At 47.6% G+C, this 13,860-nt stretch overlaps 2 protein-coding genes across 2 annotated transcripts in view; one reads left to right on the plus strand and one right to left on the minus strand.

Moving 5' to 3' along the window:
* LOC131570466 (zinc finger protein 850-like) overlaps positions 1-13,860 on the plus strand; it is a 748,589-nt gene that overhangs the window by 165,101 nt on the left and 569,628 nt on the right. The window lies entirely within an intron of this gene.
* The window catches only part of LOC131570461 (zinc finger protein 420-like), a 168,202-nt gene that overhangs the window by 939 nt on the left and 153,403 nt on the right, over positions 1-13,860 (minus strand). Inside the window, exon 4 of the mRNA XM_058822815.1 lies at positions 6,486-7,033. Within this exon, the coding sequence (XP_058678798.1) occupies positions 6,486-7,033 (548 nt within the window). The remainder of the gene's footprint in view (positions 1-6,485; positions 7,034-13,860) is intronic.

Consider the following 13,860-nt stretch of genomic DNA (forward strand, 5'->3'; position numbering starts at 1 on the left):
ATGTGTTTCCATTCCATCACAATGGCCTCTTGCATTCCATGAGGCCATACTGTAAAATGGTGGACCCTTGGTTCCACAAGTTCCCATTCCATCAGGATGATCTCTTGCATTCCATGAGGCCCTGCTGTGTCACTAAGGGGCCTTTGTTCCATGTGTTCCCATTGGGACACAATGGTCTCCAGCACTCCATGAGGCTGAGCCATGAAAATCTGGGCACTTGGTTCCATGAGATTCCACCACAGTGTCACCATGGTCTCCTGGGTCCTGCAACAATTCACACTTGGTTCCATGAGATTCCACCATGGTGTCACCATGGCCTCCTGGGTCCTGTCACAATTCACACTTGGTTCCATGAGATTCCACCATGGTGTCACCATGGCCTCCTGGGTCCTGTCACAATTCACACTTGGTTCCATGAGATTCCACGGTGTCACCCACTTGATCTCCTTTACCCTTCAGTTCCATTTTAAAAGTCACAATTACAACACTTCATTAGCATACTCACATTTGCATAAAGCTGTGTCCCAGTTTTACAACCATGTGTGGCCTCAGCGCCTGCATCAGTTCCTCCTGTGGTGCTCGTCAGTCTTCTGGTGGTCTTTTGATGAAGGCTTCTATCATCCTTCTCACACTGGAACTTTTTACCTGGATTATCAGCCCATGCCTGGTGCTCCTTGTTCTTCAGTCTAACCTGGTTTGAGCTGATTTTGCCCTTTGCAAGTTCTGTTCAAACTTGCTCTCTTGCTCTTGGTGCGTTTGTTGTGTCGCTTGCTCTGCTCTCTCGCTTTCTCTGCTGTCTCACTGGCTTTGCCTGCATGTGAAAAATGCATGTATTTTATGATTGGCTTTTCGCAAATATTCAAATGAATATTATATGTCTTGTGTTAGAAAGTAATGCTGTATTAATTCTCTTAAGTACTGTGTTAAATATAGTTTTAGGTTATAAAAAATGTTAAAATAGAAACTATGCTATGTAGGATTCTTTTTTTAAAGAAAGGACTCACAGTGAGATAGCAGCCACCGGACACCTAAATCGTTCAGAGAAAAAGAATTTGTTGCTCTCTTATGAAAAGAAATGAACTTCTTCCCACCTCGAAGGCACTGTTAGGATTCAGAGGAAGGTGGTGACAATGACCAGACAGAATCCTGTGTTTGAATGGAATTTATGTGTCGTGGATGAGGTGTATGAATATGCAACAGGCTATTGCTTTTAAGGGTTAATCCTTTGTTAACATGGGTCCTCTTTCAGGCTCATGCTGCCCAGAAAAAGGTACCCGGACATCCGTAACTCTTTGTCTCTATTGTCTCATATTGTCCTAATTCAAATTGTCAAAATTGTTATCACTCTAATTATATTACTATTTTTATAACCATTTTATTACTATTTAACTTGTAAAATTTTAAAAACAATTGATTGGCATTTTTCACACTGGCAAAGGGATTTTTCAGAAAACATCACAGTGACACTGTCCCAGCTGCATGATCTGCTTCCCATCAGCCCTGAGCCCAGCCTGGTGCTGAACAAAGGGGCTGGGCTGGGGTCATCCCCTGATGGGGGCTGTGCACCCCCTTTTCCCCCTCCCCAAATTCCCTCTGGGGAGCAGGAGCTGGGGCAGGAGCCCTGTGGGGAGGGACAAAGGGGTGACACCGGCATGGGGGGACACACACAGCCCCTGGGGACCCCCCCTCACCTTCTGTTGCAGCACCAGGAGGATGAACCCCAACATGGAGCCACAGAGCCCTGGCAGCATCTTGGCGGGTAGGGTCTGGTGGTTGCTTTGGGGGGGTCACATCTGCCCTAAAACCCCTCCCAGACCCCTCAAACCACCCCACAGCTCCTGGCCAGGACTCCCCCAAAGCTCTCCCTCTGTGGTGGTGTTTGAGAGTCCCCAGGACGAGGGAAGAGATGAGAATCTTGACTCCATGTTTCAGAAGGCTGATTTATTATTTTATGATATATAGGATAAGAAAATGATATATTAAAACTACACTAAAGAAAGAGAAAGGAGACATCAGAAGGCTAGCAAAGAAAGTAATAAAATCTTGTGACTGCTCAGAGTCCTGACACAGCTGGACCTATGATTGGTCATTAATTATAAACAACCACGTGAGACCAATCAAAGATGCACCTGTTGGTAAACCATCTCCAGATCACATTCCACAGCCATCAGAGAGTTATTGTTTACATTTCTTTTCTGAGGCTTCTCAGGTCCTCAGGAGAAAAATCCTAGCGAAAGGATTTTTTAGGAAATATGTCCGTGACACTCCCTGCAATGTAAATGGCCCTAAGAGCCACCAAAGCCCATTCCCATCTCCCCCAAAATCCACCCAAATTCTCTCCAAGCCACACAGCCTGGCCAGGACCTCAAAGCCCCCTCACAGTGTGCCACAAAAGCCCCCCAAATTCCCTCCCACCACCACAAACACCCCAAGAGCCACAGAAGCCTCTCCCCGTTCCCCCAGGACCCTCCAAACCCCCTCCCACCCCCCCCATGGCGCTGACCAGAAGAGGTTGGTGGGCAGGAACATCCCCAGCCAGGGGCAGCCCAGGCACTTCAGCAGAGATTTGGGCACTTTGGGGGGACACCCCAAACGGGGAGACCCAGGCCAGGGACTGGGACAAAACCAGAATTCCTGGAGAGCAGACGGGCTCAGGGGGACAAACTCTGCCAGCACAGCTACGAGACTGTGGCCCCATCTGCCTGGCTCCATGGCCCTACAACAGCCACATCCTCCTGGATATTCCTCTGAACCCCCAATTCACTTCCAAATCCCAGTGAAGTGGTGCAGCTTTAGATCTCTTTGTTTAATTTCTTTATTTTTACCTGAGTTCTGAGTGTTTTGATGGGATAAAGATGGAAATTATTTAAGTTGGAAAAGACCTGCAAGGATCATCCAGCTATGCTCAATGCCACCAGAAGAAATGATTGGACAGAGCAGAATTTTTAGGGTGCAAAGGTATGTTGGCGGTTCCTTTTGTTCCTTTTTACTTAGAGAATTGCTAGGAAACACTAACAACTGGATACTTAAGAAAACAAAAGATGTGATCAAGCTTAGGGAGGAGGGCACCTGGCTGCACTTCTCTTATCTGGGAGTTTCTCCTGAGCCCAGCCCAGAGCTGCTTCTCCAGCTGTGGGTTAGAAATTTAAGTCGGGGTAGAAAGCAATTTTAGATTTAGCTGAAGTCTGCTGTTTAATCTCCTGTAGTCTGTTAACTTGTGTGATCCCAAAAAAGCCTGCAGAGGAAACAAAGGAGATTCAAGGCTACCTAGAAAGGAATGCAAACACCCAAGCTGAAGAGAGATAAGGAGAGTGGGCCGCCCGCACCGACCCTGGGGCTGAAGCAGATGGAAAAACTGAATCTGGGTTACAACTACATGACTAAACAACTGGCAGGCTCATAGAATTTATAAGACAGTTTAATACATGTGTGCCAGGAAAATGAATCCACAAACATCAGAGGTTTATGTCCAGAAAGGAGACAGAGGAGTCCTTTGACTTTATTTGAATAAAGGGAGAGACCATGGGGCATTTCCCTGGGGTCTCTCAAAATTTTGGAGGATGCAGCCTCCTTTTTATCCCAATTTCCCTTCTCTCTTTCACCATTTCTGAGGTACATGAGAGGTACAGACTTCCCAAAATGCCTGATACCAAAGATTTCCCTCTAAAGTATCACACCCCCCTTTGAATTTTTAAATCTTATGGAATTTAGGGGTTTCCCCAATTGTTTCTTTCATCTTTTAATGTCCAATTTCATTTATCAGCAAACCTACAGTTTATTTGTAAAAGCAAATATCTTTTTCCATTCATCAATGATTAGAATTCTTCCCATTGTTTCTTTTATCTCTCAGTGCTGGTTTTATCTAGCAGCAGACCCACAGCTGGTTTGAAAAGACAAATCCCACATTCCTCTCATATGCATATGCAACAAGTTAAGAGGTAAAATAGCCTTGGTAATTTTCGGGGGTGCCCATGTCCTTAGGGCAGTACTGAAATCAATCATACTGGCTTTACAGCTTCTACAAATTGTGGGGTTTTTCTGCAAATCAGGGTGAGCCTCTGCTTGTGAGACTGCACTGGGACGTTTATGTGTAAAAATGCATGTATTTTATGATTGGCTTTTCGCAAATATTCAAATGAATATTATATGTGTTGTGTTAGAAAGTAATGCTGTATTAATTCTCTTAAGTACTTTGTTAAATATAGTTTTAGGTTATAAAAAATGTTAAAATAGAAACTATGCTATGTAGGATTCTTTTTTTAAAGAAAGGACTCACAGTGAGATAGCAGCCACAGGACACCTAAATCGTTCAGAGAAAAAGAATTTGTTGATTTATTGCCTGCTTATCAGAAAAAACTACCTTCTTCCTGCCTCGAAGGCGCTTTTAGGATTCAGAGGAAGAAGCTGACACTGACCAGAGAGAATCCGGTCTTTGAATGCAGTTTATGCATCATGTATGAAGTGTATGAATATGTAAGAGGCGGCTGTTTTTAATGGTTAATCCTTTGTTAACGGGTGTCCTTTTTTGGGTTCGTGCTACCCAGAAAATTTACCTGGACATCCGTAACTCTTTGTCTCTATTGTCTCATATTGTACTAATTCAAATTGTCAAAATTGTTATTACTCTAATTGTGTTACTATTTTTTATAACCATTTTATTACTATTAAACTTTTAAAATTTTAAAAACAAGTGATTGGCGTTTTTCTAACTTATTAACACCCACCTCACTGAGAGAGGCACCCTTCCCCCTCTGCCTGGGACCCTGAGCTTGGCTCTCCCTGCCCTGCAGCCACTGTTATAGATACATATTATAATAGTGGCTTTTCACAAATGTAAAAATGGATTTTATATCTGTGGTGTTAAAATAACTTTGCTATATCATTTCTATTTCTGTTGTTAATTAAGTTTAGACATAGTAGTGTAATAGCCGATATAATTCTGCTTGTGCTAAAATGCCTGCTTTGGTTGGGATAACACCCAATTGAGAGGAACAGCAGATTTGTCTTTACAAACCAGCTGTGGGTCTGCTGCTAGATAAAACTAGCTCTGGGAGATGAAAGAAACAATGGGAAAGATTCCACTAATTAATGGGAAAAGATATTTGCCTTTATAAATAACAAAAAAATTTAGGTTTGCTGATAAATGAAATTGGACATTGAAAGATGAAAGAAACAATGGGGGAAACCCCTAAATTCCATAAGAATTAAAAATTAAAAGGGAGGGTTATACATTAGAGGGAAATCTTTGGTATCAGGTGTTTCACGAAGTCTGTGCTTCTCAAGTACCTCAGCCAGTGGGGAAAGAGAGAAGGGAAATGTGGCAGGGAAATTGGGATAAAAAGGAGGCTGCATCCTCCAAAATTTTGAGACCCCAGGGGAATGCCCCATGGCCTCTCCCTTTATTTGAATAAGTCAAAGGACTCCTCTGTCTCCTTTCTGGACATAAATCTCTGATGTTTGTGGATTAATTTTCCTAACACAATGAACACAGGATGAGGACACCTGTACAGATCTGCCAACTGTCAGCAACCACTGTCTGAAGGCAGTGTGGTCTGGACCCAAAACTGAAGATGATGATAAAAAAAGGACTAAAACCATAAGCCAGGAATACTCATGCTCTAAAAAGGCAGATCCAAGGACAAGATAGGCTAAGGAGTTCTCGGAACGTGTAAACTGGTTAGGGGAAATGTTTACTATGCATGAGGGTCTATGAATATGCAAAAGGTTGGTGTAAGGGAAAAGGTATTTAAGGGGTATCCCCAACTGAGTGCCAAGATGCACCTGGCTGTAATAACCTTTGCTCTATGGTCCTTGTTTCCTACTGTCCTTTTTTAAATTTTTTATATTTTCACAGGAGATTGAATGTATTTTTCACACCCCCTGCCTGCTGACATATCTTGCCAGCCCAGCCTGGTGCTGCCCAAGCCCTGCTGGGGCTCCTGGATCATCCAACCCACCCCTGTGGGTTTGTGCAGCAAAGCCTCTGTCAGTGCTATAGTTTTTGTTTGTTTGCTTTATTATACACACCAGTAAATAACTGTTATTCCTATTCCCATATCTTTGCCTGAGAGCCCCTTAATTTCATTATTCTAATAATTCAGAGGGACAGGGTTTACATTTTCCATTCCAAGGAGGGCTCCTGCCTTCCTTAGCAGACACCTGTCTTTCAAACCACGACAAGGTAAAAACTCAGCTCTTCCCAAGGGGTTTCCAATATGGAGCTGAGACCCAATGGATGTTCCTGCCCCAGCGTTGAGTCAGGTGCCTACTGGGATCCAGGATGATGTGCAGACCACCAGCCAGGCTTCTTCCCAACTTGGATTATTGGGAAGGTGGATCAGCAGGGCTTTTCTAACTTGGATTATTGGGAATGTGGGTCACCAGGGCTCTCTGCAATGAGGGTTCTCTGATGGGGGAGGAAGTTGGGGCAGTGCATGAAGTTCCTCCTGCAGCTGGGGCAATTGCAGGGCTTCCCTTAGCGGTGCCTCCGGCTGGTGTTGATTCAAGACTGAGCTGAACCTCTTCCCACACTCCGGGCACTCATGGGGCCTCTCCCCACTGTGGATGCACCAGTGCCTGGTGAGGTGGAAGTTGTGCTTGAAGCCTTTCCTGCAGTCGGGGCAGCAGAAGGGCCTCTCCTCAGTGTGAATCTGCTGGTGGGTGAGGAGAAGGGAGCTGCTTGGAAATGATTTCCCACACTTGGAACACTCATAGGGCCTCTCCCCTGAGTGGATCTTCTGGTGGGAAGTCAAGTGGGAGCTCTGGAGGAAGTTCTGGCCACATTCCCAACACTCGTAGGGCTGCTCCCCGGTGTGGATGCGACGGTGGATGGTGAGCTGGGGGCTGTCTCTGAAGCCCTTCCCACACTCAGGACACTCGTAGGGCTTCTCCCCAGTGTGGATCATCTGGTGGCGGAGCAGGCGGGACCTCCAGCTGAATCCCTTCCCACACTCCAAGCACTTGTGGGGCTTCTCCCCATCATCGAGCTGCTCATGGAGCACCAGCCCTGAGCTCTGGCTGAAGCTCTGTCCACCTTCCTGGCTCAGGCTGGCTCTTTCCTCCTCAGAGCACCCTGGGCTGGGTTTGCAGCCCCTCCTCCTGGGAGATATGTGGGGATTTTCCTCCCCATCAGATTCCTGCACTGCGGAGTCACTCAAAACAGTCTCTGCCACCAGGTTCTGCCACGGGGATTTGTCCTCTCTGCTCTCCATGCTCAGCTCATGCTCTGGGGAAGGAAGGACAAGGAGAGGATGGGATTTGCCTCCATGCCAGAGGGAAGGACATCCTCCCAGTGTGTGCCCGGCAGGACGGCATCAGCAGCAGGATTGTCCTGCAGCCAGGGGCCGTGGTGGGCTGGGAGATGGAGCAGGAGAGAGTGGGAAAGGGGCACTGACTTCCTCCTCAGCTGCTTGGGGGTTCCAGGGCATCTTCCTCTTCCTCACATCCTCCTCCATCTGGCCAAGATTTGGGAAAGGGAAATCCTGCTTAGCAAGGAAAACAAGGGATGAGCATATTGGGTTTGAAGGTCCCCCTGCCCAAGTCCATGTCTAGATGTCAGCGTCATGTGTCCATAAAAATCTGCTCTAAAAAAGCCTCCCAGGAGTTCCCCATCTCTGGTCTCTCAGTTTTGGGGTTCTGGGATTCCTCCCTGTCCAGGATGCTGGGTGTCCCAGCAATCCCAAAAGCTCCTCTCTATTCTGTCTCCCCATTAAGGCATGCTGGGGGTTTTGAGGGTCCCTTCTCCCCTCATTCTCTGCTCTGACCTGCAGCGGCTCCAAGGAGTCCCCCCTGCCCCTCTCCAGGCTCTTGAGGCTCCCGCCAATGGTGGCGCTCCCCCCTCTCTGGGCTTCCCACTTGGGGCTCCTGGGGGACACAGGGCTCTGCTGTCCCCACAAGAGCCTTTTCTGCTCAGCATCTTCATTCTCCAAACATCTCCCCAGAAAAATCCAAGGGACCCCCCAGGATATCTGTGCCAAGCTCCCCCTCCCCAGTCACGATCCCATGGGTGGGGGCTGCGAATTCAGAGAGGGTTGGGTGGTGCTGAGGCACCTGAACCTGTACTATATCCTAAAGGAGTGGGCAAGGGAACAGCAGGGCTGGGGACAAGCCATAAGGAAGGACTACCACAGCCACATTCCTGGATTCACTCCTCCACCAAGGTGCTTCCAGCCTGGAGGAGATATCCCACAGGAGAGCAGCTCCATGACACTCCCCCAACACCTGCCCTGCTCCAGGGCTGAATCCAGAGCCTCTTCTGCCTGGCTGAGAGCACAGAGGGAGCTGCAGGACCTCTCAGCTCTCCCTGGATCCTTGTCTTCTTCAGGTGAGCAACCTCAGCTCTCCCAGCCTGGCTCCAGATCAGAGGGGCACCAGCTCTTAGAGCATCTCTGGTGCCTCCTCTGGACTGGATCTAGCAGCTCCAGCTCCTTCCTGTGCTGGGCCCCAGGGCTGGGGCAGCTCTGCAGGTGGGGACTCAGCTGAGTGGGGCAGAGGAGCAGAATCCCCCCCTTCTCTGCTGCCCACATGGGGGCTCAGTCCAGGCTCAGGGAGGCTTTCAGGGCTGGGGCTTCCTTCTGCTTTCCTCGATCTGCCTTTGTCCCTCCTCTTCCTCCCACTCCTCCTCTTCCATCCCTCCTTCTCCTCCTCTTCCTCCTCCCCCAGCAGCAGCCACACCCTCGGTGCCCCGTTCCCGCAGCCCTTGCAGCCCACGGCAGGAGCGGGGATGGAGCCGGGACAGGTCAGGATTGGCACCCTCGGGCCTCATACTGGAGGCTCCTGGGGTCAGCTGAGGAGGAAGTCAGTGCCCCTTTCCCACTCTCTCCTGCTCCATCTCCCAGCCCACCACTGCCCCTGGCTGCAGGACAATACTGCTGCTGATGCTGTCCTGCCGGGGACACATTGGGAGGATGCCCTTCCCTCTGGCATGGAGGCAAATCCCATCCTCTTGTTGCCCTTCCTCCCCCAGACCAGGAGCTGAGGATGGAGACCAGGGAGGATAAATCCCCATGGCAGCAGAACCTTGTGGAAGACAAGTTGGGAAGAAGCCTGGCTGGTGGTCTGCACATCATCCTGGATCCCAGTAGGCACCTGACTCAACGCTGGGGCAGGAACATCCATTGGGTCTCAGCTCCATATTGGAAACCCCTTGGGAAGAGCTGATTTTTTACCTTGTCGTGGTTTGAAAGACAGGTGTCTGCTAAGGTGTCTGCTAAGGAAGCCCTCCTTGGAATGGAAAATGTAAACCCTGTCCCTCTGAATTATTAGAATAATGAAATTAAGGGGCTCTCAGGCAAAGATATGGGAATAGGAATAACAGTTATTTACTGGTGTGTATAATAAAGCAAACAAAGAACAACAACAACTACAGCACTGACAGAGGCTTTGCTGCACAAACCCACAGGGGTAGCCGATCCCATTGCCCCAGCAGGGCTTGGGCAGCACCAAGCTGGGCTGGCAAGATGTATCAGCAGGCAGGGGGTGTGGGGTGTGAAAAACACATTCAATCTCCTGTGAAAATTTTAAAAAGGACGATTGGAAACAAGGAACATAGAGCAAAGGTTATTACAGCCAGGTGCATCTTGGCACTCAGTTGGGGATACCCCTTAAATACCTTTTCCCTTACACCAACCTTTTGCATATTCATAGACCCTCATGCATAGTAAACATTTCCCCTAACCAGTTTACACGTTCCGAGAACTCCTTAGCCTATCTTGTCCTTGGATCTGCCTTTTTAGAGCATGAGTATTCCTGGCTTATGGTTTTAGTCCTTTTTTTATCATCATCTTCAGTTTTGGGTCCAGACCACACTGCCTTCAGACAGTGGTTGCTGACAGTTGGCAGATCTGTACAGGTGTCCTCATCCTGTGTTCATTGTGTTAGGAAAATTAATCCACAAACATCAGAGATTTATGTCCAGAAAGGAGACAGAGGAGTCCTTTGACTTATTCAAATAAAGGGAGAGGCCATGGGGCATTCCCCTGGGGTCTCTCAAAATTTTGGAGGACGCAGTCTCCTTTTTTTCCCAACTTCCCTGCCACATTTCCCTTCTCTCTTTCCCCATTGGCTGAGGTACTTGAGAGGCGCAGACTTCTCAAAACATCTGATACCAAAGATTTCCCTCTAATGTATAACCCTCCCTTTTAATTTTTAATTCTTATGGAATTTAGTGGTTTCCCATTGTTTCTTTCATCTTTCAATGTCTAATTTCATTTATCACCAATCCTAAAGTTTATATGTAAAGGCAAATATCTTTTCCCATTAATTAGTGGAATCTTTCCCATTGTTTCTTTAATCTCCCAGAGCTAGTTTTATCTAGCAGCAGACCCACAGCTGGTTTGTAAAGACAAATCTGCTGTTCCTCTCAATTGGGTGTTATCCCAACCAAAGCAGGCATTTTAGCACAAGCAGAATTATATCGGCTATTTCACTACTATGTCTAACATTAATTAACAACAGAAACAGAGACTATATAGCAACGTTATTTCAACACCACAGATATAAAATCCATTTTTACATTTGTGAAAAGCCACTATTATAATATGTATCTATAACAGTGGCTGCAGGGCACGGAGAGCCGAGCTCATGGTCCCAGGCAGAAGGGGGTGGTCCCTCTTATATGGAGGGGGGTGTTAATAAGTGTGAAAAACACCAATCACTTGTTTTTAAAATTTTAAAAGTTTAATAGTAATAAAATGGTTATAAAAATAGTAACACAATTAGAGTAATAACAATTTTGACAATTTGAATTATTACAATATGAGACAATAGAGACAAAGAGTTACGGACGTCCGAGTACATTTCTCTGGGCAGCACGAACCCAAAAAAGGACACCCAGTAACAGAGGATTAACCATTAAAAACAACAGCCTGTTGCATATTCATACACCTCCTCCACGATGCATAAATTCCATTCAAACACAGGATTCTGTCTGGTCATTGTCACCATCTTCCTCTGAATCCTAACAGCGCCTTCGAGGCGGGAAGAAGTTCATTTCTTTTCATAAGAGAGCAACAAATTCTTTTTCTCTGAACGATTTAGGTGTCCTGTGGCTGCTATCTCACTGTGAGTCCTTTCTTTAAAAAAAGAATCCTACATAGCATAGTTTCTATTTTAACATTTTTTATAACCTAAAACTATATTTAACACAGTACTTAAGAGAATTAATACAGCATTACTTTCTAACACAAGACATATAATATTCATTTGAATATTTGCGAAAAGCCAATCATAAAATACATGCATTTTTCACATGCAGGCAAAGCCAGTGAGACAGCAGAGAAAGCGAGAGAGCAGAGCAAGCGACACAACAAACGCACCAAGAGCAAGAGAGCAAGTTTGAACAGAACTTGCAAAGGGCAAAATCAGCTCAAACCAGGTTAGACTGAAGAACAAGGAGCACCAGGCATGGGCTGATGATCCAGGTAAAAAGTTCCAGTGTGAGAAGGACAATAGAAGCCTTCATCAAAAGACCACCAGAAGACTGACGAGCACCACAGGAGGAACTGATGCAGGCGCTGAGGCCACACATGGTTGTAAAACTGGGACACAGCTTTATGCAAATGTGAGTATGCTAATGAAGTGTTGTAATTGTGACTTTTAAAATGGAACTGAAGGGTAAAGGAGATCAAGTGGGTGACACCGTGGAATCTCATGGAACCAAGTGTGAATTGTTGCAGGACCCAGGAAATCAAGGTGACACGATGGTGGAATCTCATGGAACCAAATGTGAACTGTTACAGGACCCAGGAGGCCATGGTGACACCATGGTGGAATCTCATGGAACCAAGTGCCCAGAGTTTCACGGCTCAGCCTCATGGAGCGCTGGAGACCATTGTGTCCCAATGGGAACACATGGAACAAAGGCTCCTTAGTGACACAGCAGGGCGTCATGGAATGCAGGAGATCATCCTGATGGAATGGAAACTCATGGATTCAAGGGTCCACTCTTTTGCTGCATGGCCTCATGGAGTGCTGGAGACCATTGTGATGAAATGGAAACTCATGGAACCAAGGGTCCGCTCTTTTGCTGCATGGCCTCATGGAATGCTGGAGACCATTGTGGCACTGTGGAAACGAATGGCACAAGGGCTCCACTGTGACCCATCAGGGCCTCATGGAACCAAGGACGCCACTGTGATACAATGGAATCTCAAGGAACCAAGGTCCAGCTGTGACTAAGCTGGGCCTTATGGAACCAAGGACACTGCCATGATGCAGTGGAATCTCTAGGATCCAAGGATCAATTGTCAACACATCAGGTTCTCATGAAACCAAGCAGAACATTGTGACACAGTGGAATCTCATGGGAGCAAGGCTCTGCTTTGATCAAGTGGGACCTCATGGGACACAGGTGCCACAGGGACATTGTCAGGCCTAGTAGGAACAAGACACCACTGTGTCAGACCAAGGCCTCATGGGACCTGGGAGAGCACTGAGACACAATGGAACCTGATGGAACCAAGGGCCCATTGTGACACAGCAGGGTCTCATGGAACCCCTGTGCCGCTGGGACATTGCCAAGGCTCGTGCAAGCAAGGTTCCACTGTGACAAAGGCAGGCCTCGTGGAACCCAGGAGACCATTGTGGGACATTGGAATCTCATGGAACCAAGGCCCCATTGTGACAAAGCATGGCCTCATGGAAGCCCAGTGCCACTGGGACATCTCCAGCCATGGTGTAAACAAGTGTCCATTGTGACACAGGACAGCCTCAAATCACAGGAGAGAAGAGGGATGCCATGGAATCTTGGGGAAGCAAGTGTCAATTCTAAACACAGCGAGGACTCATGGAACCCAGGAGACCATTGTGACACTGCCCTTTGTCACAATGGGGCCGTGCTTCTATGAGGATCCATAGGCCCACAATGTTCTCCTGGGTTCCAAGAGGCCCCGCTGTGTCACAATGGCCCCTTGCTCCCATGAGCCACAGCACGGTCCCCATTGCCCCTGGTTTCTGTGAGGCCATGCTGCGTTCACAACTGACACTTGCTTCCATGAGATTCCATTGTGTCACAGTGGTCCCCATGTTTCCATGAGGTTCTGCTGTGTCACAGTGGACACTGGGTTCCACAAGAGCTGGCATTGTCCTGGTGGCACCTGTGTCCTGTGGGCCCCACTTCGCCAAAGCAGAGCCTTGGCTCCATGAGATTCCAGGCTGTCCCAGTGCTCTGCTGAGTTCCATGAGGCTGTGCTGTGTCACAGTGGACACTGAGTTCCACCTGCCCTGGCAATATCCAAATGGCACCTGGCTTCCATGAGGCCCCGTTGTGTTTGCAGGTGACACTTGGTTCCCCAAGATGTCATTGTCACGCCGCTCTCCTGGGCGCCCTGAGGCCTTGCTGTGCAATAATGGAGCCTTGTTCCTACCAGACCTGGCAATGTCCCAGTTGCACCTGTGTCCCATGAGGCCCCACTTGGTCACAGGAGAGCCTTGGCTTAACAACTGACCCTTGTTTCCTTGAGATTCCATTGGTGAAAAGCACATTCACCCTCCTGTGAAAATGTAAAAAGTTCAATAAAGGACAATGGGAGACCAGGACCATGGAGCAAAGGTTATTGCGGCTCTCAGCCAGGAGCACCCTGTTACCTTCGGGGATCCCCCTGAAATACCTTTCCCCTTACATCAGCCTGTTGCATATTCATAGACCCTCATGCATATCCATAAACTACTTTACATATTCCAGGAACGATTTTACATGACCGCTCCTTGGGTCTGCCTTTTCAGAGCATGTGTGTTTCTTGGCTGTGGTTTTGGCTCCTCTTTGTCACCTCCAGTTTCTGGGCCTTGGTCCACTCTGCCTTCAGATAGTGAGTGCTGATAGTTGGCAGATCTGTACAGGCATCCTCATCCTGTGTGCATTGG

This window comes from Ammospiza caudacuta, chromosome 35 (assembly GCF_027887145.1).
Source record: "Ammospiza caudacuta isolate bAmmCau1 chromosome 35, bAmmCau1.pri, whole genome shotgun sequence".
Lineage (NCBI taxonomy): Eukaryota > Metazoa > Chordata > Aves > Passeriformes > Passerellidae > Ammospiza > Ammospiza caudacuta.